This window comes from Rhododendron vialii, chromosome 9a, assembly GCF_030253575.1.
Source record: "Rhododendron vialii isolate Sample 1 chromosome 9a, ASM3025357v1".
In the NCBI taxonomy this organism is placed as follows: domain Eukaryota; kingdom Viridiplantae; phylum Streptophyta; class Magnoliopsida; order Ericales; family Ericaceae; genus Rhododendron; species Rhododendron vialii.
Genome location: NC_080565.1, coordinates 39,712,526 through 39,737,558, shown reverse-complemented (window position 1 = coordinate 39,737,558; position 25,033 = coordinate 39,712,526). Strand labels below are relative to the sequence as shown.

General features: G+C 37.9%; 3 protein-coding genes and 2 long non-coding RNA genes across 9 annotated transcripts; 3 read left to right on the top strand and 2 right to left on the bottom strand.

Annotated features, from left to right (window-relative positions):
* The first annotated feature begins 804 nt into the window (after positions 1 to 804).
* Positions 805 to 4,555, top strand: LOC131299489 (uncharacterized). Its single transcript, XM_058325049.1, has 3 exons — positions 805 to 963; positions 2,088 to 2,880; positions 3,624 to 4,555. The coding sequence occupies exons 2-3, from the start codon at positions 2,162 to 2,164 to the stop codon at positions 4,129 to 4,131; spliced, it is 1,227 nt and encodes a 408-aa protein (XP_058181032.1). The 5' UTR covers positions 805 to 963; positions 2,088 to 2,161; the 3' UTR covers positions 4,132 to 4,555.
* A 129-nt stretch (positions 4,556 to 4,684) lies between these two features.
* On the top strand, positions 4,685 to 12,382 carry LOC131299490 (uncharacterized). Its single transcript, XM_058325050.1, has 11 exons — positions 4,685 to 6,955; positions 7,073 to 7,253; positions 8,122 to 8,204; positions 8,450 to 8,550; positions 9,071 to 9,166; positions 9,507 to 9,560; positions 10,223 to 10,371; positions 10,472 to 10,589; positions 11,280 to 11,367; positions 11,500 to 11,712; positions 11,817 to 12,382. Exons 1-10 carry the CDS (start codon positions 6,838 to 6,840, stop codon positions 11,697 to 11,699), a joined length of 1,188 nt encoding a protein of 395 aa, XP_058181033.1. The 5' UTR covers positions 4,685 to 6,837; the 3' UTR covers positions 11,700 to 11,712; positions 11,817 to 12,382.
* Positions 10,220 to 13,729, bottom strand: LOC131299491 (uncharacterized). 4 transcript variants are annotated; one of them, XR_009190798.1, is made up of 3 exons: positions 13,540 to 13,711; positions 13,253 to 13,366; positions 10,220 to 10,880 (listed from the first exon to the last, which is right to left on the bottom strand). It is a non-coding gene; the product is annotated as an uncharacterized LOC131299491 (long non-coding RNA). The 4 variants fall into 4 exon arrangements; XR_009190802.1 differs by having other exon boundaries at positions 13,258 to 13,366; positions 13,540 to 13,710; XR_009190799.1 differs by having other exon boundaries at positions 13,253 to 13,729.
* Positions 13,730 to 15,296: 1,567 nt separating this feature from the next.
* LOC131301474 (uncharacterized) lies at positions 15,297 to 17,277 on the top strand. The gene is made up of 3 exons (XR_009191287.1): positions 15,297 to 15,488; positions 16,606 to 16,825; positions 16,936 to 17,277. It is a non-coding gene; the product is annotated as an uncharacterized LOC131301474 (long non-coding RNA).
* A 157-nt stretch (positions 17,278 to 17,434) lies between these two features.
* On the bottom strand, positions 17,435 to 21,638 carry LOC131301473 (uncharacterized). 2 transcript variants are annotated; one of them, XM_058327794.1, is made up of 4 exons: positions 21,177 to 21,638; positions 19,580 to 20,810; positions 18,398 to 19,305; positions 17,435 to 17,931 (listed from the first exon to the last, which is right to left on the bottom strand). In XM_058327794.1, exons 2-4 carry the CDS (start codon positions 20,778 to 20,780, stop codon positions 17,587 to 17,589), a joined length of 2,454 nt encoding a protein of 817 aa, XP_058183777.1. In that variant the 5' UTR covers positions 20,781 to 20,810; positions 21,177 to 21,638; the 3' UTR covers positions 17,435 to 17,586. The 2 variants fall into 2 exon arrangements, with proteins under 2 accessions (XP_058183777.1, XP_058183778.1); XM_058327795.1 differs by having other exon boundaries at positions 18,398 to 19,296.
* Positions 21,639 to 25,033: the final 3,395 nt, after the last annotated feature.

Genomic DNA, 25,033 nt, shown 5'->3' with positions numbered 1-25,033 from the left:
AACTGCCTAACAACTAATTAAGAGTCTCAAACGAGAAAAAGTGCAAAGTTAAGGATAAAAGACACCAAATACCCAGACGATCAGATGTACTACAACCAAGTATGAACACACCAATGAACTCCCAAAAACTACAAATCTGCCAAGCCGCCACGGATTACCTCGCCAAAGACATCATGTCTCCTTCCAAACAGCTGTTAAATCGTACTTATTGATAAGAGACCAGGTACACTTTCTATTTTTTTCAATAATGAAATTAAAAAGAATTCACCAAAATCCACCTTAACCACTGTAATATTCATTTCTCCCTTAGATGATTTTTTCCATTTAATAACATGAAAGAAAAAAAACTTTGAAACTTCCCTTAAGGATTCCCCTCACTCTCAAATTATCTTCCTCAATAGTAAATTCTTTACAATTACTACTAAATCGTAGATCAATAAGGATAAACTAACGTAGATGTTTTTCATCCACCCCACTCATGCATAACACGGATTCCACGCTTAATAATAATAAACACGTGTTTATCCAGCATACTCTATATTCATAATATTAACGAAGTTTAACTTGTTTGGGTATGATAAAAGAATAGACAAACAAAATAGATAAATCAAAAGAATATTTTTTTTGCCAATATTACATACATTAGCGGGGTGTTAATATGTTATTCAACATACGAAACAACATACAAATAACGTGAATTGCCAATTAAAAGGAATTAGACAAGGAAAATAACGGGGAATGGGACCCGAAAACGGGGGAGGGCCAATGAATACGACGTGAGGCCGCCCTCACACTATCCTTCCCCAATGCCATTACAAAATAGTACTCCGATGGAGACTGAATTTACTACTATATCGGTGTCCTGATTCAGTCAGAATTCTTCCTTGGGAGAGAGATTCTTCTGTCTCCTTTTTTTCCTTTCTAATAATACCCACAATCCAATCTCCCAATTATGTTGTTCAGGTATGTCAAATTCTTCTTAATCTTCATCCCATGGCCATACATGAATGAATAATCCATATTCTATACGCGCGGAAACTCTTCTTCTTCTTCTTCCTGATCTGAGTTTTCCATGTTCCTTGATCTGTGAATCCTGATTTTTTGTTTCTATATTTCTTCCGAATAACTCTTGCATGCCTGCGTATATTCGACTGTTTGGGATTAGTAATTCTTATCAGAATCAAAGCACTAGCATACAAACACTAGAGCACTTTCAGTGATTTTTTAGACGGGAAGAAGGGGTTGGCTATAACTTTACATGATTATGCATCAAATTAAACACGCTATATATATCACCCAACCGATGTCTGTTGTCAGCTTGTGCTGTAAAATGTTGGGTTGAGTTCTGCAACGAGTGCAACCCTCGTGATTATTATTATTATTATTATTTATTTATTTTTGATAACGCAGAGCATCCCCAGGCCAGCTTACGCGCACCACGGGACTAAATCTCTACGGCCCCCATGGAGTGGCCCTTAGGGGACTCGAACTTGGGACATGGAGGAGCAAACCCAGGCCTATAGGTTTCAAATCCCTTCGGGGAGTACTTGTGGAATCCGTGCCCAAAACAAAGTGGTTGGAATAAAAGACAACAAGAGGCATACTAATTTATATTCCTGTTTTTTTTGCATCACTTGATTAAACGTTATTGATTCTAAAGTATGGAAGTTCTTTAAAAAGCATAAATTCTGAATAAGATCTGCCAAGGCAGAATTTTTTAGTTCCATGGCCTTTTGGGTGTTTGAAAGTTGGAGAATTTGTGCAAACACAGAGGTGAAAGATGATTTATGGAATAAAAGATACTCGCTTTGTCTACGAAGTCAATTGGGAGAGAATTTTATGACACTTGCAGAGTAGATTCTCCATTGTCACTCACTTGACAATTATGATTTGCAGTTGTGGACCAGTCTCATTTACTGAAACAAGACTGTAAATTCATTTGGATTTATGTTTGCCTTTATTTGGTAGTCGTAACACCAATTTGCTTAAGCTTCCAAGTGTCTTCTTGGTTCTTTTATCAGCTAAGATGTTTTTTTCTACATCATGTTGCCTATATGGGGTACTTAATTCTTTTGTAAAACTATCAGAACCTATAGCCCCTGGCTTCAGTAGGGCAAGGGCCAGACGGTGGAGCTCTACTTGTGAGTTTGTCCAAGAAGATATGAGGAATGCTTCAGATTTTTCTTGCTCCCCATCATCTTCATCAAACCCAGAGTCTTACGTTGGACCTGGTGATGCAGCTATTAAATCTGACCAGACCATCCCAGGTTGCATGCCAAAGATGCCCTGTAACTGTAAATCTGAGTCAAATATGTGGCCACACCTCCAACCCACTTGTGGACACCAGAAAGACTTTTCGCATGAACAGCTAAATGCCTTAGAGCTTGAAACTTTGAGTGCGAACTGTTTTGATGAAATTGTCAAGTTTGGGGTACCAAAGAATAAGGACATGGGGGAGTTCTGGCATATCGATGATCAATTGATGAATTTAGACTCTTTTGATTTGACCTGTGAAGAACCCAAGAAGCTTGGTTCTGAATTGGAGTCCCATTGGATTGGAGCTGAGAAGACTGGACCTTGGTGGCGAAAAGCTGGTAAAGATGAGTTAGCTTCCTTGGTTTTTCTCAAGTCACTTGAGAATGTTGAAAACTGTGATCTTCCACCCCAGACCGAGAAATTTGGGAGGGCAGCATCAGCTCGTCCCCACTGTTTTTACCACAGAAAGAATGTGGATTCATTTTTAGATCAAGTGGCTGACAAAGGGATCTCCAATTTGGCTTACTATGCGCAGGTAAGCCCCAATTCAGGAAGCATGGATGAAACACACTGCACTCTGAGCGATTTTGGTGGTTTACCTCTTGGGCTAGACGACCCATTCAGGTAATTGCTTTTTATGTGTAAATATTTTATCTTCCTTTCATTTTGCATTGGATAGTTATTTCTTTGTATACTGATATTGATTAGGCAATATCAGTACCATAACCACTGCGGAGTAATAGAAGCGATATCATACATTGTCTTAATTAAAAAGATGATGCACACAGTCACTTGTTGCGCTTGGGACCAAAATGACCCATTTTGAGTGTGTAAAACTGAGTGGCCTTCTCCACCATCCACCTGGCAGCCAAAATCCCACTTTCTGTTCTTTCTTTTGCTTTTGTCTTTTGTTGTAAAAAAGCAGGTTTACGGAGGAATCCTCTAAAATCATCTTAACTTCTTTGTGTATTATACGGTCTTTTTTCTTTTACTTTTTAATGCAAAGTAAAGGAGCGTTTGTTAGTGTAATTAATTGTACCACAGATGTAAAATACAAGAAAATCCTTTCACCACTCAATGACAATGTTATACTTACAGTACCTCTTAAAGGACTATATATAGCTTGTTGGTGAAACTTTTACTCTTGATTCCAATACTGTAAAACTTGTGTTGCTGCATCTTCTCCATACATTCACAAGATGTCTATGATTTAGGCTATTGTCGTTTTTTTGCTTAGCCTAAAAGTTTAAGGTTTATGGCCATGTCATTTCGATGCTTATACTCATGAACTCTAGCATCTATGATGCAGCGATTTGCTGGACTGAAGTACTGCTTGCTACTCATATTTGTTGACGAACCTTTTACAGGCCCACCTCCTTTAGCAACAGTGATCCTAACAAAACCAATATGGATAAGAGAGAAACTCCTCAACAACCTGGTGCTGACCTCAGTAAAGACGAGCTCTTAGAAGCACTCTGCCATTCTCAAACCCGAGCAAGGGAGGCCGAGAAAGCGGCACAAGAAGCATCCAATGAGAAGGATCATATTGTCAAGCTCTTTTTCAGGCAAGCATCTCACCTATTTGCTTACAGGCAGTGGTTCCAAATACTGCAGCTGGAGAACTTCTGCCTCCAGCTTAAGAATCACAACCACCTGACCTCTGTACAGTTCCCCGGTTTCTTACCGTGGGCCCCTTTCAAACGAAGACGATCAAGGAAGGGTAGACACAAGGCTGCAAAGCGGAAGGGGCCGAAGGGCAGTCCACCTGGGCATAAAATATCCAAGTGTGTTGTTGCTTTTGCAGTGGGATTGAGTCTTGCTGGTGCAGGGTTGTTCCTTGGTTGGACCATGGGGTGGTTCTTTCCTTCTCTTTAACATCGGTGATTATGAAATTATCGAGGGATTTATCAAGGGGGAGGAAAGGATAAAAGAAGATATGAGCAGATGATGGAAGTGAAGATGTTGAATTTATTCTTGGGTTTCCCTATCTTTTCCCTTTCCCTCGGTAAATCTCGTCTTGTTTTCATTTCTCTGGGTAACTTTCTTCGCAAATTGTAGTCCAGACACAGCCTACCTGGTCTTGTTTGGTCTGTTATCCTTGTTGGGACTTGGGATTGGATATGATCTTAGCTCTGTAAATTCAGCTACTAGGGTAAGTTCGTAGATTGCTGGTGCTTTCGTCTTGACTCTTGTGTGATTGTGCATGCACGGCGTATATTTATCTATCTTGTACTGCGAAAACTTGGAACTTTCTTTCTGCAAAGGTGTTGATGAGTTGTTTAGTGTATAATCTTTCCAATCCCTTGTTTGACTGATGCACGCGAGATTACCTCGCGAAAGAGGACGGGGATTTTTATTATTTTCCAGGGTACTTGCGTAATTTTTCAAGACTTTTACTTCCTGTGGAACATTTTGGATTTTTTTTTGAAATTTTTCTTAACTCGTTAAAATGAGTTTGTCACGCTCTCTCCTTAATCCCGCTCAATCCCATCTTTCCCTGGAATTATAGAGTACTCCACAATGTCCACATATACGGATAAAATTTATCAATTTCCGGAAACTAGAATTCCGTATTTTTTCTGATTTGATAGGATTAGGCACAGTAATCAAATCTCAAGCGCCTAATCCGCGAATTAAATGAGTTGTAACGGTAACTGGACCAGGCGTCGTTTGAGATATTCTAATGGAGTATTTGCTTTAAACAAATACTACATTGAGCATGTTTTCCAGTAGCTACAAGTGATTGTCAGGTCAAGTTGGCCAACACGTGAAAGGGAATAATTAGTACTCCACTACACTACTACTACTTTCATGTTCTTTTTTGTTAAAAGGCGAAAAACTCAACTTTTACTAGGAAAATAGTACCTCGATAGATTAATACAACTATTAAGCACGTGGCATTGAATATTGAAAACTATTCTGAAGGTCTGGAAGAAGATCAAAAAAAACAGTCAAGGATTTTTTTTTGATCTTATAACAGATTTGATTTGTCTGGGAGTATAATTTTTCACATACCTGCTAAAAATGGCTAAAATTATTCTTGGGTTTGAAACTTTCACGGGTAATATGACTTTCGAAGCATATAAAAAAGGTCAGACAGGAGTGGATAAATACAAAAAAGGGTCTTCTTCCAATTAATCTTCTGCGAGCTTAGCTGTATTATCTCAATCAGTAAGAGAAATAGTCAAAACATTACTCATTACTGTGTGAAAAGAGAATCATAAGCTCTTTCTGAACAGCTTCTATCTTATCTTGCACCAAGAGAAAGAGTCAAAATATTACTCTATTGTATACTAACTACTCCTCTACTAATGAGGTGACCAGATGACTATAAAACCTACCAATTTGTGTCACTGTTTGCGTAACAAAATTTGTTTATACCATTATTCATGGTTGCCCGTGGGAACAACGTCTGGCCCCGTTCCGCTAATATTTTTATTTTTCAAGTATTTATTTTTTATTTTACGAGACAAGTCATTCTCTCACAATAAACACTTATTTTAGTTGATGAAATACACCCTAAAACACTCTGTTTAAAAAAAAAACTGATAAAATATAGTTTATGTATTTTGTTTGACAGTTTCACTATCATACCCGATGTGTACATTTGTTTGTATAGGATGAAACAACAAAACTGTCAATTTTTGAGAATTGATTTTGCTACTTTCCTTTTTGTTAATGTCAACTCTCATCCTTTCACAAAATAAATCATCTTATATAAACAAAAATAGGAGCGGCAAAATCACTCCCCTTCTATATAAAAAGGAAACATACCACTAATGGGATTCCAAAGAAAGTACAAAAAATGCGGCTTGTTCAATTCACCACTTTAAATTGGAAGCTTCGTAAAAGGAAAAAGTGTAATAACTGTTAACCACTCCATAATTAAATAAGGAAGTACTACGTAGGTTATAGGTAACCTCTCTCACACCATCTTTTCTCAATAATTCCGTAGGTACCGATGAAGGGTTCATCTTGGCACGTGACATCCATTACGGGTCTCACAAAAATAATCTAAATAGTTATTAAGTTTAAAATAATTTTTTAATTGGCCTTGAGAATAATTAACCCCATTGGATAACTATAAATTCTTGAACTAATGTACTCAATTTTTTATTCAGAATTCTACATTTTGAATGAAAAATAAAAAAAATTATAAATAAACAATTCAAATTATTTATATAAGACCCGTAACTAGTCTCACTCGCCAATCTGTGCACATAGGTGTAATCTCATCGGTACCCATAGTTGAACTGCTCTTTTTTCTTTTCTTTTCTTTATTTTCCCCATATGCATAAATTTGGACTTTGACCCCAGCCAGCGGCCAAAGCCTACCGTCCTACGCGTCCCTATCTATCCCTTGAAATGAACACGGCAAAAAGTCTAAACAAACGAATATATAAATACTTACTACTACCACAGAAATTAAAAAACAAAAACAAAAAGGGGTATAACTAATTGGACCTGTAATAACTCGTTCCCATCGTTCTAAATTCCGGATTGGAGGAGGATCAGGAACACAGCTCAACATCTCCTCCTCCTCCTCTCTCTCTTCCAATTCTCTCACTAGAATTCACAGCGATGCCGTTCTGTTACGTGGGTTCATACCAGGCCGGAGGAGATTCATTAAACAACAATGGAACCAAGATTTTTTACAGAACGTACGGCCACGGACCGGTCAAAGTCCTAATGATCATTGGTACTCCTCCACTGCCCACATCAATCTCCGTTTAATTCACCTGTTTTCTGATTTGGGTTTTGGTAAGTTTTGATGGGTATGGGATTTATTTACTTATTTTTGGTGGGTGATGATCAGGATTGGCTGGGACCCACGATTCATGGCATCCGCAAATCAAGGGGCTCACGGGCACCGTCACGCCCAATGACGATGACCAATTTCCGGCTGCCGATGCGGGAAACAATGGTGTGGAGGTTTGTGCTTTTGATAATCGAGGAGTTGGTCGTAGCTCTGTTCCCACCACAAAATCAGAATACACGTGAGTCTCATTGATAATGATTTGTATGCTTTTAAGATAATTGAATGTATGGCTAGCTTGTCCACACCTTGACTATTTGGGTTGCTAAAGTTAATAATCGGGCAAATATCCAGTGCCCAAGGTTTGGAACGTTTGGCTTTTGTGGGCAAAGGTTCAAGGTTGCGACTTTCTGGGGCTTCTCATACCCACTCGGCCAAAGCCCTTGGTTGGGGTATAAGGATTTGTATGATGGATATATGCTTTCTATTGATTGGTTAATTATTTTGTTGTGATATGGCTTCTGGGTAGTGATTGATCCAAGAGGGCTTCGGGGACCCCCACAGCCCCATAATCTAAAACCCCTCATGTTGTACTACTAGTTGTCAATTAATTGCGGAAAAATAGGCTTTGAACCCGTAATTGTTATTCTTTCTACCCTGTAAAGTGTTGAAATTAATCCCCAATTGCATTTTGAGAATTCGAGAATGTTGATCTTTCTAATGTTATGAACCTTTATCGCTATGTTTGGCTGATAAGGAAATGTGTGGTTAAAAGTAGAGAAAACGTGGTTGTCTAAATTAGGTGGTTTGCAGTTAGCTTGGCCTATTTTCAGGTAGTGGGGTCACTTTAATGATGTTTATTTCAAAGCTACTGGAAAGTTTTGACCTTTCTGGTCTTTTTACCTTTTTTTGGCTCTGTTTGGCCGCTGAGAAAATTTTGTGGTCTGGAAAAGTCAAAATTTTGTGGTCTGGATTATTTGGTTTGGGAAGAGATGAGGATCTACAGCAAGTTGATTCTGTTGAATGATTTTTTTTTTCCCAAGCTAGCTAACAGTGGATTTAGTTCTAAAAGTACCTAAAAAATTGTTGTTTTGTGTTTCTGGATGCAGAACAAGAATCATGGCAAAAGATGCAATAGCACTAATGGATCATTTAAGTTGGAGAAAAGCCCATGTTTTTGGCCATTCAATGGGTGAGTCTCCATTCAGTTGACATTATTGACTAGCAGTTTTCAGACTTTGCATTACTCTTCAACTAAGAAGAAATGGTCATAAGAAAGAAATGGATGCTATAATCAGTAGTTTCGTGATTGATTTGTGGGGCCACACGAACTGAGGCCTTGATTGGCCCATACCACTTCATGTAAATAATCTTATCATTTGGAGTGTAATGTATTATGCAATGGAGGTACTAAACTCATTTTTTTCTACTACACAGGAGCTATGATAGCTTGTAAATTGGCAGCATTGGTGCCGGATAGAGTTCTGTCTTTGGCTCTACTGAATGTAACTGGTGGAGGTTATGAATGTTTTCCTAAGGTATCATTTTGTTTTCACTATTCGTTACAGATTATGTACACTATGTGTCAAGGTTTTATTTTTGTATCAGAGGAAGATCTGCACCCTTGTGCGTAATTGAATGTCTCACTCACAATGAGCAAGCAATTTTCATGTGTTTTGGTCAGTTTCTATTCACTTTGCTTCTCAGGGAAAATATTTTTTCCTCTGACCTCCTTGCCAAAAAGTAACTAGAAAATTAATTCTCGCTTCAAGTGGCACAATTTTGTTTATTTGTTTTCCGAATCATTTGGACGTCCTCATTCCTTGTGCATGTAGTATGGCATCTTGCGAGTATGATAGTTTTTGCTTCTGTAGTCATCTGTCATTATATGCTAAATTTTCCCATTTCATAGAGCTTACATTTTCCAGTTATCATTACACGTAAAACATGAAGTGGCACAGAGAACATTTTACTTATTCATCTGAGATAATTTCCCTATTTTTTTACAATTGAAGCCAGATATCATTGTTGAGGTTCGCATCATTTTCTTTTTTGTAGCTTGACCGTCAAACATTATCCATTGCAATCCGTTTCTGGAGGGCAAAAACTCCTGAGCAGAGGGCTGCTGTCGATTTAGACACTCATTACAGCAAGGTTAATATTTTCTTCATCTTGCCTATCACTGGTTTTTCGCAAGCCATATTTATGATGAGGAAAATTGGATTAAGTCACAGATGAAATTCTCTCTCTCTCTCTCTCTCTCTCTCTCTCTCTCTCCTTTGGGGTGTGCTTCAGCATGCGTGTTTTGTTGAGACTTGAGAGTTCTATCCTGTTTCATGATCTAAAGTGGGTATGGTGATACGTGAACGATTCTTTCGTGTTTGAAATATACGTAGATGTTATAATCTCTGCAATTGAAGCAATCATATTTTCTTGCACGCTTTATGCTGGTATGTGACAACTTATGAGGTTTCATGTTCTATTTGCTGTGCAGGAATATCTTGAGGAATATGTTGGACGTAATACAAGAAGATCAATTTTGTTTCAAGTAAGGAATGCCAAGCGATAGAACCTAATTGATTTTCCTTCACATTCTCAGTGGGATACAAAAGCCAAATATAGCTTCTTTTTTCTCTTCCCAACTTTTCCATAATGTAGATAAAACCATCAGCTTCAGTCAGCTATCCAACTTTCCTTTACATTGTTGATAATGTTAAAAATGGAAAATCACATCCAGGAGAAATAAACAAGTGAAATACAAACACTCGGGATTGAAAGAAATACGAATGATCAATCTATATTTGGTGGTCTCAAGCGCTGATCTTGTCAGGCTTGCTTCTCAGGGAAATTTCAGTCACGAGAATCCCTCTTGCCAGAAATATAAATGCCCCAGATATAGGATTGTTCTTCCTCTCAACAATTGACCATCGTTTATAATTTACCTCCCACTATACTTTGTCTCATCATGATGCTCAAATTGCTCAAATTTCTTTAGAATACCTTCTATTTCTCTTTGCATTTTGCCATGGTATTCCTGGGCTGCATTTGTGCCCATGACTTGTGTAAGGAAAGAAAATTGGTATGGAAAACTTGAAGGATCTGACTGTTGTCGGCTGTAAGATTTGTGTCCGGTGTGGAGGTGGTTTTGCAGTTCTAATATCATTCAGATGAGTGGAGCTGGTTTTAATAGCCTGGATCACATTTATGCAGGAATATGTGAAAGGTATATCAGCAAGTGGCATGCAGTCGAATCATGGTTTTGATGGGCAAGCTAACGCATGCTGGAGACATGAAATGTCAACAAAAGAACTTGAATCAATCTGCTCTGCAGGATTTCTGACATCAGTGATTCATGGCAGGTACTTTCTCAAACCAAAAGCACCATTTCACTTCTTTTGCTTATCATCTTCGGGTTATATTCCTGCTTAGAAACTTACCAGTCTTTTCGTGAATGGTTAGGAGTGATATCATTGCTCAATTGTACTATGCAAGGAGACTTGCTGAGAAGCTGCAGCCTTGTGCTAGAATGATAGAACTCCGCGGAGGACATCTAGTGAGTCATGAGAGGACCGACGAGGTACTTGATCTTTTTGTGATGAATTCAGATACGGAAAGTTGGTTTAAAAAAATTGGTTGGTGGCTACTCCTTAGTCAGGATTACCTTTAAATAGTTTATGAAGGGTTTGGATCATAGTTTGAAATAATGAAGGGTTTGGATAATAGTGAGAAGCCTCTAAAGAAATCATAATCATTCCAAACTAAATTGATTAAAAAATTTAAAATGGTTTCTACTTTCTAGACAAGAAGTTCATATCCAAAGCTTTAGGACAGGCCATAACTAAATCGAGAAATCCAGGATGTCTGCAATCTGCAAATGATCGACGAAATAGTGAACTGGAAGTTTAATGCCCCTATTAGAGATGAATTATTACTCGGAAATGTTTAATGCAGCACAATAGATTTGGTCTTTGGATACAGATTATCTGCAACTTAACCTGCTATGCTTCCAAGGACGGTTCATATCTAGTAGTAATGCATGAAGGGCAAGCACCATACATCCAGGCAGGATGCAGGGGTCTAATTAGTGTGATACTCAATTTTATGAGTGAATTCTCCATGTACTCATTAACATCAGTTTCTACGTTTTTCTACTGCCAAATAATACCCTGAAGTCCGGCTTGGTGTGCCTATAGTGCTGTATTCTGGCAAATGTGTGATGAGTGTGCACTTTCTAGAACCAATATGTTGATTTCATTCCAAATTTCAGGTCAACCAAGCCCTTGCTGAATTAATCAACGCATCAGAGGCAAATGTAAGCCCATGTGACTGGGGAACCACACCCAAGAGAAGCCCTGGTAAGTGACAACTGACTAAATAGCAGAATCATCACCTAGTGTGGCCCAATAGCCTGAATGTCACTTCTGGGTTTACAATCATTTTCAGCAAATCTCAATGTGCTAATGTACATATTTTCGTTCTTTTGGCAGGGTGGGCGATGACAAGGATATCTTTAGGCAGAACTAACTTCGAAGGAGGAAGCAAGCTTTCTATTGTGGTTGTCGCTGTAGAAAAGATGCACATATTTCTGTTATACCTCTTGAGCCTTGTTGTGTTGCTGTTTGAGTATATACGAAGGGCTTTAAGGAGTCTAAAACCAGTTAAAGTTGGACCTGCCATTGAGCTATAATCGTTTGCTACTGGTAAAGTCATACTTTCCAACAACTAGCAATTTCACTCACTTCTCTTTTGAGGACCTAACTAAGAAGATTAAGGATCTAACTGCTGGTGTCCATTATTTCTGCAGGGGGTCTTTTTAGCATGTCACCCCAGTGGTGCGACTCTTTGGGGACATAACCAGTCCTCTAATATTATAACCAAAAGTTATGTCTTGAGAATAATACACAAGGCTGATACGGGTACTTATGGAAGGGTAACATTCGGACGTGGAAGTAGATAAAAGAGCCAACAGTAAAGCGGATTCTTCTATCTGAACTAGAAGGCCAACACAAAGTGGATGGCTAGCATGTTTTCTTCTTGCCCTTTAGTTGTATTTGTATCAGTACACAAGCGGGGTTTTTTTATTTATCATTGCACAAGCAAATGTTTGTGCAACTGTGTTGTACTTTCAATTTTCAAATAGGTTGTAATGTTATACCGCTTGGATGGCTTCCACCAAAGTTGTATGCTTTTATGGACTATACGGCTCAGGCCTAAGCCATGAAAGCCCAATGCGTTGTTTGGGTGGAGGCTTACAAACTTGGGCATATGCAAAAGCCTTATTTGCTTTTTGTGTGAGACAACAAAAATTGTAAATACAAAGCACTGAAAAGTCTTTAAAATTGCAAACAATAATACTGCACATTTTTATTATTTCCTTGTTAGTTAGTTATATACTGTATTTATTTTTTGAAATGGATTTGGATTTCCTTGTTAGTTAAAATGTTGGCTTTTAAGCTCAAGCCAAAAGGAGCATATCACAGGGTTTTGACAGGGAACAGCAGAGAGCGTGGGAGGCTGGAAAGCCTGGAATGTTAACTAATCCCAGTCATATGCAAATTACATTGAACTAGAAGGTTACCAAGTTTACTACTCCTTGACAGAAGGATTCCTAGATGGCATGCGAAACAGACGAATGCCTATAGCCATCGGCCTTTGTGTTGCAAGGGTAAGGTCTCTTAGGCCCCGTTCCGAAACGTAAAATAAGTACTTATTTTTTAAGAAGGCAATTTCAAGATAAAAAATAATGGGTTTATTAAAATCTAAAAATATGCAATATGGATCTAGTTTGAAAGATCTCATTGAGATCTTTAATAAGGTGCAAAAAAAAAATCAAAAAATTATTTTTCATTTACATTATTTTTTAGTTTGAAAATGTGAAATAAGTACTTATTTTTTAAGAAGGTGTTCTGGAATGGGCTCTTAGGCTTCTTTGTTTAGTTTTCTTTAGAACACTTTGACGGTATTTAGATCGCAGTTTTAGGAGGAACCTATCAAGAAAACCAAAAATAGCAGGAAAAATCCAGCTTTTTGACTCTTCAAAAAACAGGACATAACTAATATCCTCCCAATATTTTCGTCCTGGTGAATATTGTGTGTGTGACAAATAAATAGGGATGAAACAACAGAAAGGAAAGCAAACAAGATCACGGAGACGGAGTAAAAGTAGAAAGTATGCAGAATTCAAAAACAAAAATAGAGAGTTAGTAAGGCTTTAAGAAGTCAAATACCAGACTTGATTACCTGACCTGATGAGGAGTTGTATCCATAGCTGATGCCAATCTTTGCAACACTGAATTCCTAGTTACAGACTTGCAGTGGTCAAAATCCCAGCTAAGCAAACTCCATCATGAAAAACTAGCAAAAACAGAATGCTCCCAGCATTAGTTACTGCATAAAATAATTAGATATTGTTCGTATGCTATATAGGTTGAGGTTGCTATATCTCCTTGCTACTCATCAAGTAAAAGTTTCTACAGATACCAATGGAAAGAAGAACCCAGAAAACATGACAGAAACCAAAAGCATACCAAAGCAGAGAAAGAGAGACTTGCCGGTAAACTGTTTTGGGGAACAACATCGATTCGTGGTGGAGAGAGAGAGAGAGAGAGAGAGAGAGAGGATTAAAGGAGGTGGTTTAGAGAGAGAAGAAAGCAGAGGAAATCAGGGTCTTAAGTCTATATTAATAGTACTTGGTAAAAAAAAAGTAGATGGCCCAATGATGAGTAGAGCTGGGCAACAGACACGAGACACGATAACACGACACGAACCGAACACGAAATTAGCGGGTTAGGGTTGAACATTTCTGACACGAAACACGAAAATGACACGACTCGAGAGCACGAATTCTAAATGGGTCGGGTTCGGGTTGAACACGCGAGACACGAAATTGACACGACCAACACGCTTACGAATCTGTGTCACCCATTTTCACGAACATATATACATAATATATGGTATATCTGCAATTCTATATAGAGTTAAGCAACAGACACGATAACACGACACGAACCGGACACGAAGTTAACGGGTTAGGGTTGAGCATTTCTGACACGAAACACGAAAATGACACGACTCGAGAAACACGAATTCTAAATGGGTTGGGTTAGGGTTAGGATTGGGTGATTTGTGACATGAACCCGACTGACACGACACGAACACGACCCGACACGACCTTTTACCCAGGTCTAATGATGAGTAATATGCGAGTGAATATACCAATGTGCTTACGAAATCCCAGGGAATTTATGCCAAACAAGATACCCCCTAACCCATCCTTATCCCCATCCCTTGCGAAAACTGAGGGCGCTATGTCAGCCTAACAAGTAAGCTTAGTTTGGCTCCACAATATTTTTCCCTCTCCTTTTCATTGAAGGAGAAGAACATACTCTAGGATAACCACCAGCCAACCCAAAGCCATGTTTAGTATTTTACGAGTTATATTATTAAGAGGTTAGATGGATTCAAACTAAGAAATTCAAGGACAAGTTACCACCCATGAAAGTCAAACACTTCAAACTCTGGAGGCATGTCCGGTATTTAACTTAAGGCTCCAGAATTAAATTTTACGTAATTTTTAATTAATCATGTACATGAAACAAACTGCTTGTTGAGTAGTTCCAATTCAATTATAAGAGTTTTAACGATTTCAAAAAAGATATTCAGCTTTACTTTTTGTGGCCAGTTGATTTCAGACAAGATTTGATCAAGTCGGGTTCTCATTATTTTGAATACTTTCAGTATGCTATTAGTTCCAACCAAGTTCAAGAAATTAAAGAGTTCATAACTTGATTTTATATAACGGGTCAGACCCAAGATGAAAATAACTTTATTGCGCTTTATAATAAGAGATTAAATTATATACACCGGCGGTGTAAACATTTGTTTCCTCCTAATCAATTACATTGCGCCACGTCACTATGTTCTATTAACTGAAACCACAATTTGATGACATGAGACAATGTAATTGATTTAGAGGAAACAAATATTTATATTGCCGGTGTATATAATTTATTTTCTTAATACTCAACAAGGGTCACATAACATTTTTATACCTGGACGACACTTCACTCTACAATTGGCCTCACCGCAAAGAATTACTCATGACCGCATATAATTGCTCCTGGCCGCATATAATTGCTCTTGGCTACATAGAATTGCATAGAATTGCTCCTGACTGCATAGAATTACTTCTGGCAGCATAGAATTACTCCTAGCCGTATAGAAATTGCTCCTAGCCACGAAGAACCATCGACTACGAACCCGATATCATGCCCAGACAAGTCGGGTTGAATTCTTAATCTGGGTTCACCCACGGAGGATCCAAACTGTTGGTTTGGTCAGTTGGTCGTCCTGTACAGAGACCAAACAGACAACTCTCTGTCGTTAGAGAAGATGAAGATGGATATAATAAGCATAGCCTCTCACACACCACAGCAGCAGATGGCAAAAATCTTTCCTCTCTCTGGGAATTCAGCTGGTTATACTCTCTCTCTCTCTCTCTCTCTCTCTCTCTCTCTCTCTCTCTCTCTCTCTCTCTCTCTCTCTCTCTCTCTCTCTCTCTGTATATGAAAAAAGATACACCAAGTGTTAGATGTCATGTAGAAACTTTTTCACTCACAACCGTCCATTTCTGTGTTACACGGTCCGGATTTTACAAGAACTCTTCGCGCGGAGAGTTTTTTTAAAATCCAGACCATCCAATACACTTTGGACTCACGCGATTTGGCTCCTCAAAACGCGAATACACTGAAAGATCCGTAAATAAGTTTTTCTGAGGGTTTTATATAGGGCTCATATATCTTTGGTTTCATCAGGGAGGAACTTTTGGTTTGTTTCTGTTTAATGATTTAATCATTTACTTCTGGTTTATAATCTTAGATAAGTTCCATTGACTTAATTTGGTTGACTTCTTTTTCCTGCTTTATTGATCCTACTAAAATTCAAATGTTGCCATTTGTTCAGAAACTTTGTGGTGGTAAAAACCTCTTAGATTCTGCCTCTGTTTCGTGTGTTAGATAATTGTTGTAGAGGCGAATTTCTTTGGATTTCTTTGCCTATGGGTACACACACGTGTATGTTTTAGTGTGTATCTATATCTGAACATCTCCAAACATCTCGTCTTCTCGCTGAAACATCTTTAACATTTGCCCACCCTTGCTCTCCCTAGAACTTCATCGAATCTGATTAGGAAATTACTCTTTGGCAAGTTGATGAATGATTCGGTTCATCCTTGATCTGGTGAATGCTTTTTAACGAAGGATTGTCGAATGTGATTAAGCATGGGGTATGTATTTGCTAATTATGAGAAGAAGCACTAGCACTGATGTTTAAGGCTCGCAGTGCATTGTGTTATCTTTGTTCAACATATGTGTGCGGAGAATACGTACCTATGAGAGGACTTAAATGGAACAAAGTGGACTGAGAGCCTAATAATTATGTATGGAGAAAGCTACTACTTATGAATATGATCGAGAAAGCGTGATTAGAGTCTCCGCATCTCACCTCCATGGCTGCAAATTATAATGCTGTGAAAGTTTTTCTGAAGGTTCTTTTTAAAGGCCCATACATGATTTTTTTTTTTCATTTTTGGGCAGTGATTTTGAAGTAGATTATGAGTCTGAAGAAAATGTTCAAGTTGTCTACTCGGCATTGGCTGTCGATAAGGAGGTTTTGCTTCGTGATGCTCCAATTTATACCAATTTTCTTGTGTTAAAACTTCTTTAGTTAGATGGCGCTAAATGTTCTGTTCATCTATATTTGCAGCCGGACAAAGTGAAAAAGGCAGATGTTGGTATCTAATGGCAAGCTCTCTGTGTGAGTTCTCTTTATCATATCAGAGTTGCAGTTTGGTGCATCTATCCTAGAAATTACATCCTGGTTATCTACCACCAGTTGTTCGACCTTTTATCCTCACTATTTTGCAGGCATTTTGAAGCTGTTGAAGCAAGATTTCTTCGCACATCCTTCAGTTCTTTCATGGACATTCTCACACTTGCTACAAAAACAATTGAAGAATTTGGACAAGGAATGGAATTATTGCATTCTTCTTAGTACCCTCCTGTTATTGCTTGTTACTGGTTTTTCCATCCATTGAAATTAATGCTTCAGATTTAAACGTTTAATGCAGCAATATTTCATAACTTTGTTTGATATCCATTGCAATTTGGACGTCACAGATAAGAATTGAGATGAGTCCATGTACTAGCAATGCCAACTCACAAACAACCATTGTTCCAAAGAAATAGCAATGGGCTTGATTTTGCTAAGCTTAGACTTGACAATTGCGTAACAAATTCTTCATTTCTTTTTTTCTGAATTCCAATTTGAAACGTCATACATTAAAAATTACTCAACTCTGAGTTTACCGTGGCATATGTACAGGATAGATACCGACAAATATATATAGAGAGAGAGAGAGGGACATTCGTAAAAGATGGAATTTCTATTGCATAACCAAACTGAGCATATTGACTATACAAATTTACTATAGACACTCCGCCAAAACCATAGTTCAAATGAATCAAAGCTCTCCTATCATCTTCAGCCTCATTCTCAATTTCAGAATCCAAACATTCCTACTTTCTCAGATGTATGATCCCATCACAAGCCAGGGTACCCCCAAGATCCCCAATGATTCTAGCTATTCGAATTTCAAGACCCCTTTGGATTTCCTTAAAAAGGGTTCTTACACTATCCGCGAAGCGCTTCAAGTCAAAGCTGGCGGATTCATCTAGCTCCTCTCCAGCTTCAACAAATCCAGATGCTATCTTGGATTGTATTTCCATCAACTTCTGCCCTGTTGCAACCATGTACCTCTGAAGCTGAAACGTTTCCTCAAGAAAGTGCTCAAGTGTTTTTGTTTCCTCCTTTGTCTTGGGGATACTGGAACCACCATGGCCCACATCCAAATCATTTTCATGCTGAAAATCAACAGGGAAGTTGTAGTAAGCAAGTACACACTTTGGTAGCAGAATGTTAAACGGTAACTTATGAAATCAGATGTAAGTAAACATGAAAAGATTTGAAAACCTTTGACACTAGCTATTGTGAGCGAAAGCTTTAAAATGTAAACAAACTCTATCCAACTAAGCAAATACACACTTTGGTTACAGCATGAAAATGTCATGCTGAAAGTCATAGAGGAACAAAAAGGAAAACCTTGAGCAAATGCACGCATCAAATTGCAGAATGGTTAAGTAACAGCTACATAGTGCCAATTGGACTTGGGAGCAATTCCATGTTTATTTGGATATGAGTTACGCTTGTTTGTCATCACAGTGGCATGAATGCTTTACAACAATAGGAATTTTTTACATGTATCAAACTCTACATAACTATGAATCTAGTAGAATGTAGTTTCCATTGAAAGTGAGAAAAGTGGCTAACCATTCGCTTGCAAAGTTCATCAATCTTCGATTGGAGTGACTGATACCTAGTAGCTTGTTTATTCAACAATGATATCACCGTGTACAATCCCTTTATCCCAACCCGCTTATCCTTATCATCACCTTCCCCATCTTCACAACTTTCTCGCTTTCCTGTCAATCTCTCAAGCATTAGAAGCTGCTGCTTGAGCCTTTTCACCTTGTAAGAAACTCCAAGAGCATGAAGGTCCAGCTTCCATCCTGTAATACTGCTCTTACTCGAACATTGCCCAGATAATGGTGATTTTTCACCAATCTCAACCTCTTCTGGAATGGAAACCGTGTCCACCAGGACATCTTTTTCTTCCTCGAATTCCTTTCCTGGCGATTGGACGGTCAAAATTATATCTTTGGACTGGCTTGTTCTAAAAGTTTCCTCTTCCTTTCGAGCCTCCACTTTTTGAGAAATTTCAGTTGAATCTGTTTCTGTTTCTTCTTCTTTCTCCCCTGGTTTTCTCTTCATGATCTTGACTCTAGACCAATCGGTTTCATTTCCTAAACCCGGATTGTGTGAAGGTGAGTTTAAGTTTGTCTTTTGGCAACTTAGGGACTCTAACTGCCAGACAAACTGCTGCTTCAAGGAATTTATCTCAGCTTCACGATCCAATAACAATGCATCAAGTTTTGTATTGTCTTGCCTCACTTGTGATAAATCATGATTAAGCCCTTCGATATGTGATTGGAGCTGCTTTAACTCCATCTCCATGCTTAGGAAACGCCAACGAAATGCTTCTAGTTTTTCATCCTTCAGTCTCAGCTGTTCAGCAAAAGCATTTATTTCTAGGCGATGCCTTTGCTCAACTAATGTATTGTACTTTTCAGCTTCGGATCGAATCCAACCTTCCAACTGTCTAACATCAGCTGAAAACACTTCACAAGAACATTTCAGGGTCAAAAGAAGATTTGAACATACATTTTGTTACTGTCATGAGCATTAGCATTGGGCATACTAATCAAAATCAAACGAATTCTTCTTTGTTTTATTATCACTATGCAGGTCGAACTTTACTTCATTTATTTTCAAAATGAAGTCTTATGTTTACCATTTAGAAAAAAGAAACTCATAATGTCAATTGCTGGTAAAAAGGAAAATTAATGATACCAGAAATTTAAAGGGACACACATAACGAAGATGAGAACTTACTTCGTTCCCCACTTCCTTCATGTGAATACTGATCATAAAGTGGAGAAAAACCTTCCGGTTCCTTTTGTTGCTCAGATTCCTCGTACTCTATAACAAAGTCAGTAGACTGTGATCTACTTCTTCCACTCTGTGATGACACTGTTGCATGAGAACGCACCCCTCTTCCATCAGAGAAAGCCTCTGATTTTGAGACAGAATGCTTAGCCAACATGCTTTTCAATGAATGCCTCTCGCGTCTAGACTCGGAAACTGCTCTCAACCTTTCCGTTTCTGTCTCAGCTTCCTTCCTCTTGACCTTAGATAACTTCACTTCCTTCAAAAGCATTTGCTTTTCTGTGGTGTCCAATTTCGATTTCCTAAGCATAGCTGAAAGAATCTTGTCTTTCTGTTCCAAATCCTTCCGCGCTTTAATCAGCTCCACTGAAATCTTCTGGACCATCAAAAGGGACTCCTCCTTTTCCTCCATAACCGAATCAAGTTCTATTTTCATCGATTCAACTTGCCTTAGGGCTCGACCCATCTCAGCTTCAAGCTGTCGTTGGTTAGAAACAAGCTCAATGAAAGCAGTTTTGTGTTTCCAAATCTCTGAGGAATGCTCCTGCGCTTCGCGTTTTGCAGTCTCTCTCAACTCCTCTGCAACATTTTTAGACTCATCCAGTTTCTCTTCTAACTCTCTTATCTTCTTTCCTTCCAGTTCCAACATACCATCTTTTGATTGCAACAAATGCTCCTTTTCCTCTAAGTTATCATTGAATTCTGAAATAGCTTCATCCATTTTTGATTGTTGAACTCTGAATTCATTTAAAAGAGCTCCAATTTGCTGCCGAAGCTTCTTTCTTTCAGATAACCAGATCTGCTCTTGGGCAGCAAAGATTCCTACAACTTTCTCATTGGCCTTTGCATCTTCACTTCTCCTTCTCTTTAACTCTTCAATCTCTCTCTCAAGCTTATGAATGATCTCACTCTTTCCACTGTTCGCCTCATCTCTCTGAACTCTCCAAACAAGTAGTCCTAAGAGGTGAGCACTCCCTTTACGTAATCCGTCCCTTATTTCTGACAATTTCTCATCGTTCATTTCCGACTCTGATAGGAGCCTAAGCGCAAAGAATGCACAAGAAACACCAAAGAACATTGGATACAAGGTATCACTTTGGTCTTCAGATACAACCGCACATGAATTTAAGACCCCCTTTTCATCCATTAGTCAAGAACTATGTTCCTCCTCTTGAAACTATCGAAAAAGGGGAATCAAAAATTAGAATTTCCTGGGAATTTTGAGGTCTCAATCATGTTGAACCATTCAAATAAGTTTTATTCAATGATTACAGAAAAAGAAAACTCAACCTACTAAGTCAAATTTAATGGAAGGACAGGATAAACATGGGAAGCAATTGGCAAAGTAATACTTATGACACAGAAACCAATAAACAATGAAATTGCAAAATGGATGATAACCAAAGGAATAACAACCTCAAACAAACTAGGATAAAGGTTTTTCAACTCTGAGACATAATAATTCCTTGGGAAAGAGAAAGTCATTTTCCTCTACTTTATGAAATTCAAAAGAAGTCGAATGAAAACAATATGCAAAACTTACAATAGTTATGGGGCTTATGGAATCTTCAAATCAAAACCAAGAAAAGAGGCTTTTGAGAATGCATTGCAGCTCAGATGGAAGTGAGTTCTGAAGGAGATCTAAAGATACCGGCCATACCCAAATGGCCGGAAGAAGTCATACCATGTGTGCTTGTACTACTATAAGTTATCCCCTATATAGGGTCAGAGAATGCTAATAGAATGGGTTTCACACGTGTAAGACTGCCAAAATCAGTTAAAAAAAGCTGTAACTGAAGAGAAAAATCATGAAGATTGTTCCCTGATTTTCAGTGGAAGATAGACCCATCTGACCCCACTTGAAACCCTTTTCCTCCCATCCTTTTTCTTCTTCACTTCTGGCCATGACTGTTGGAAGAAAAAGCACTAGATTCCTGGGGGGGTTTGTCACCATTACTTCTATGGAGAAATAAAGGGGAAAGTTGAAAAAATACTTAAGAAAAGAGGCATATCTTTATCAGACAGTTCCATTGAATATATTTGTATTTTGCCAGACTGGCTAACATGTGTGTGTGTCCCACAAATATTAGACAATTCCTCAAACAAGCACTGTAATACTGTAATAGTGAGTGTTGATTTATGACTCTATTTCAGGTATTTTCACATATCATTAACAGTTTTCATTTGGTTTTATGGAATCCTTCTCCCCAAATGGCAAGAGGAGAGGTTGATTGTTAAGTCTCAGTGTCTCACCCACCTCTAATAAAGCCATGATGATTTTGGGTGTGCTACTGCATTACATTCAACCCCTATCAAGCTCAGTCAGTTCGAGGGGACCCGCACCACGAAAACAACAGAAACAAGAACAATTGCATCAATGAATGGCCTTCTATGATTGCAGCTGTGCAACCCATTCCGGAAATAACCCCCCACAGGAATCTATCACAATTCACAATCCAAATCAGCAGTACGGAAATATCCACTTGGTATTCAAACCATTTATAGTTATTCCATAATGAAATACAGAAATGATAACTGATAACATAACACAGAGCAATCACAAGAACCCACAAGAGTTTCTCAATTTGACTTGAAGCCTTAGATTGTCAAAGTCATTTTTTTTCTTGCACGGTATCAAAAGGTAAAAAAACAGCAATGTTACTGCACTGGTTTGGCGCTATTTTGGCACAATATCAAATCAAGACCATCAAAATGTCATTTTTTCGGCATCAACAAATGACAATGAGCGGGCTTGAATTTTGTCCAAATAAAAAAGAGGAAAAGTCTATCAAAATTATGACTTTGAGAACTAAATGGCAATGAGTGGACTTGCTCTAAGGTGAGGAATCTCAAGAATTCAGTGACATCCCTAAATTCTAGAGCTCCCAAATATTGAAAAACTCTACGTGGTGAAATGATTCCAAATACCCCATACGACGAGCAGGCAGTGATTATAATCCGAGTTGAATTGAAGGAGTAACTCACAAAGATAACATTCTTTGATATCTCAGGTGCTCCGGTTCAGTTTACCCACCCTCGACGCATAGACCAATTCCACCGTCCACTCATGGGAGTCTGAATTTAAAGCTAGAGCAATCCCACAACAATACATCAGTAATAAATAAATATATCCCTTGTACCTTTGAGGGGCCAATTGGCATTTTTGTGATGATAGTGAGAGCTGCCGGCAATGTGAATGCAAAAACATTCAATGCCAGTTCATCGTCATTATTATGATAAGAGGCAGCCAGGCCACCAAAGAAGCCAACTGTTTGGTTGATAAACTTGATGGGTTCGGCCAAAGAGAGAGATTTGCTTAAAGACTTTTTGCTTCTTTGGGTTCAGATGAGACCTGTAAAGCAAGTGTCTTTTTTGAAGAAAAGCGAACGAATGAACACCCAACTCCACTCATTTTTTAGTTTCTAGATTGAGAGATCGGCCCTTGGAATTGGGGCTTGGTGACGAGGCTTGGTCTCCTTTTCAGTGTAACCTTTTTCGCCCTTTCTGATCCAGCTTTTCTTTCAGTGCAACTTAAGCAACCATAAAACGAAACCAAAATGCTACACGTGTAAAACATAACACATTATTAATTTTTAACCGCTGTAATAAATTGTCAGGATTCGCTCAAACTCTTTCCTAGAAAAGTTAAACTTTTTCCTAGATTTTTTTTTTAAAATCTAGATCGTTTAAATGTATCTGGACGGTCAGAATTACATGTACAACTAACACAACGGTTGTACGCGTAGCATTTTTTAAAACGAAACCTAGCAAAATGTCCCCCACGAATCCCACTATTGAATGCAAAGTTGAAAGTGCTGAGTTTTGGTGGCATGCTTGGTGACTACTCTCGTTGATCTGATAGGAGTAAAACTAGGATTCAAGAAGATACAGGGGTTGGTATAGTCTCCTGCTGAGTGAAAGTCGGTAGTGTTAAAATTTTAGTCGGAGATATTTGAATTGGGTCAAATGCATAAGTCGGTAGTGTTAATTTTAGTCGGAGATATTTGAACTGGGTCAAATGCATAAAAGTACATGATATTCATTACTTAGCTGCCACTCCACTTGTAATACGGGTTTAATCACGTGGTGAAATGCTTCGAAATATGGAAAATGGCGGCACAAGACGTATTTTGATAATTAATACCCGCCAAGGACATGCTAAGAACATTTGTTAATGTTGAAAATATCCTTGGCGGGTATTAATTATCAAAACACGTCCTTAGACATCATTTTCCCTTGGAAATAAGATTTATTTCTATTAATTTGTGAGCACGGACTTCTGATTAATTGTTATTTTCTTTTGTCATAGGTAACTAAATCCTCTTACGTGATATTGATCTGCCTGTCAAGAATTCTGTCATTGATCTTATTTATCTTTTTGGCAAGTATTGTTTTTGATAACGCAGATATTCTAGTCAATTTACGCACAACAATGTGTTCGAATCATCTTACACCAAACTATAGTTTTAACACACTAACCATAAACAATCACCTTTTTTGCGTAGTGAAAATAGAGAATTAATGAGCTCTATTGGCACGAGTAGATAAACTTTAAGAAAAGAGTATTACAATAGAATTACTCTTTAGTACTAACGTATTATTATACATGTAATATGCAGGGACAAATTCAAGCGGGGCACGTGCTCTCGCTCAAAACTAAAAAAATAAAAATAAAAAATTAAATAGCATAATTATATAATGTAATACTATTTTTAGCATACACACTTATAAATATCTAAAAAATAGGAACGTAGAATAAGTTATGTGCTTCAACTTTTGCTGACTAATTCATTTATTATTGTTGTTTTATAAACAGTTCGTTTATTTAAAGATTTTAGCTCTTAATTCTCTTTATTTTTATCTGAAAATGGAGAAATATAGTAAAAAAAAGGATCAATAAACCATCTCGATCATTTTAAAGACTTGTCAATGTAAAACATACTCTAAAAGTTTTGTCTAAGATTGTGTGCATAGTTTTGAATCTTTTTATAAAAAATTTGCATTACAAATTTTATAGTCAATAATGAATGTCTTAATTTAGCATGATCTTACTGTGGTTGACTAGGAAAAAAAATCCATGATTAATAAGGCGCCCCCACTAGGCTAGATTTATGAATCCGTTCCGGGTAATATGTGTGTATTATACATACTCATCTTTAGTATGTGTATTTTGTTTTAAATTCTTTTCACTTGTGGTGGAAACCTTGGTTTTATTGCTTCTTGTGGGTTGCGTTGTGCATTTTTATTACATTCTGAACTGTTTATATTGTAGAGCTCATAGAGTAGAATATCCATGCAAAAAATCAGTTTGATCGGATATCAATAGGTATATCAAATATTGAACTTTTATTTATAAAAATTAACGATCATGGATAGTTTAACTTCAAAATATATGATCGT

What these genes read in the sequence shown, in the direction of transcription:
- LOC131299489 (XM_058325049.1), top strand. Translation starts at nt 2,162, where the DNA reads ATGAGGAATGCTTCAGATTTTTCTTGCTCCCCATCATCTTCATCAAAC. An exon ending in GGGCTAGACGACCCATTCAG is followed by an intron (nt 2,881 to 3,623) that starts GTAATTGCTTTT and finishes AACCTTTTACAG; the next exon opens with GCCCACCTCCTTTAGCAACA.
- LOC131301473 (XM_058327794.1), bottom strand. Translation starts at nt 20,780, where the DNA reads ATGGATGAAAAGGGGGTCTTAAATTCATGTGCGGTTGTATCTGAAGAC. An exon ending in TGAAGGAAGTGGGGAACGAA is followed by an intron (nt 19,306 to 19,579) that starts GTAAGTTCTCAT and finishes GTTCTTGTGAAG; the next exon opens with TGTTTTCAGCTGATGTTAGA. An exon ending in ATGAACTTTGCAAGCGAATG is followed by an intron (nt 17,932 to 18,397) that starts GTTAGCCACTTT and finishes GTTGATTTTCAG; the next exon opens with CATGAAAATGATTTGGATGT.
- LOC131299490 (XM_058325050.1), top strand. Translation starts at nt 6,838, where the DNA reads ATGCCGTTCTGTTACGTGGGTTCATACCAGGCCGGAGGAGATTCATTA. An exon ending in ACCACAAAATCAGAATACAC is followed by an intron (nt 7,254 to 8,121) that starts GTGAGTCTCATT and finishes TTCTGGATGCAG; the next exon opens with AACAAGAATCATGGCAAAAG. An exon ending in TAGACACTCATTACAGCAAG is followed by an intron (nt 9,167 to 9,506) that starts GTTAATATTTTC and finishes TTTGCTGTGCAG; the next exon opens with GAATATCTTGAGGAATATGT.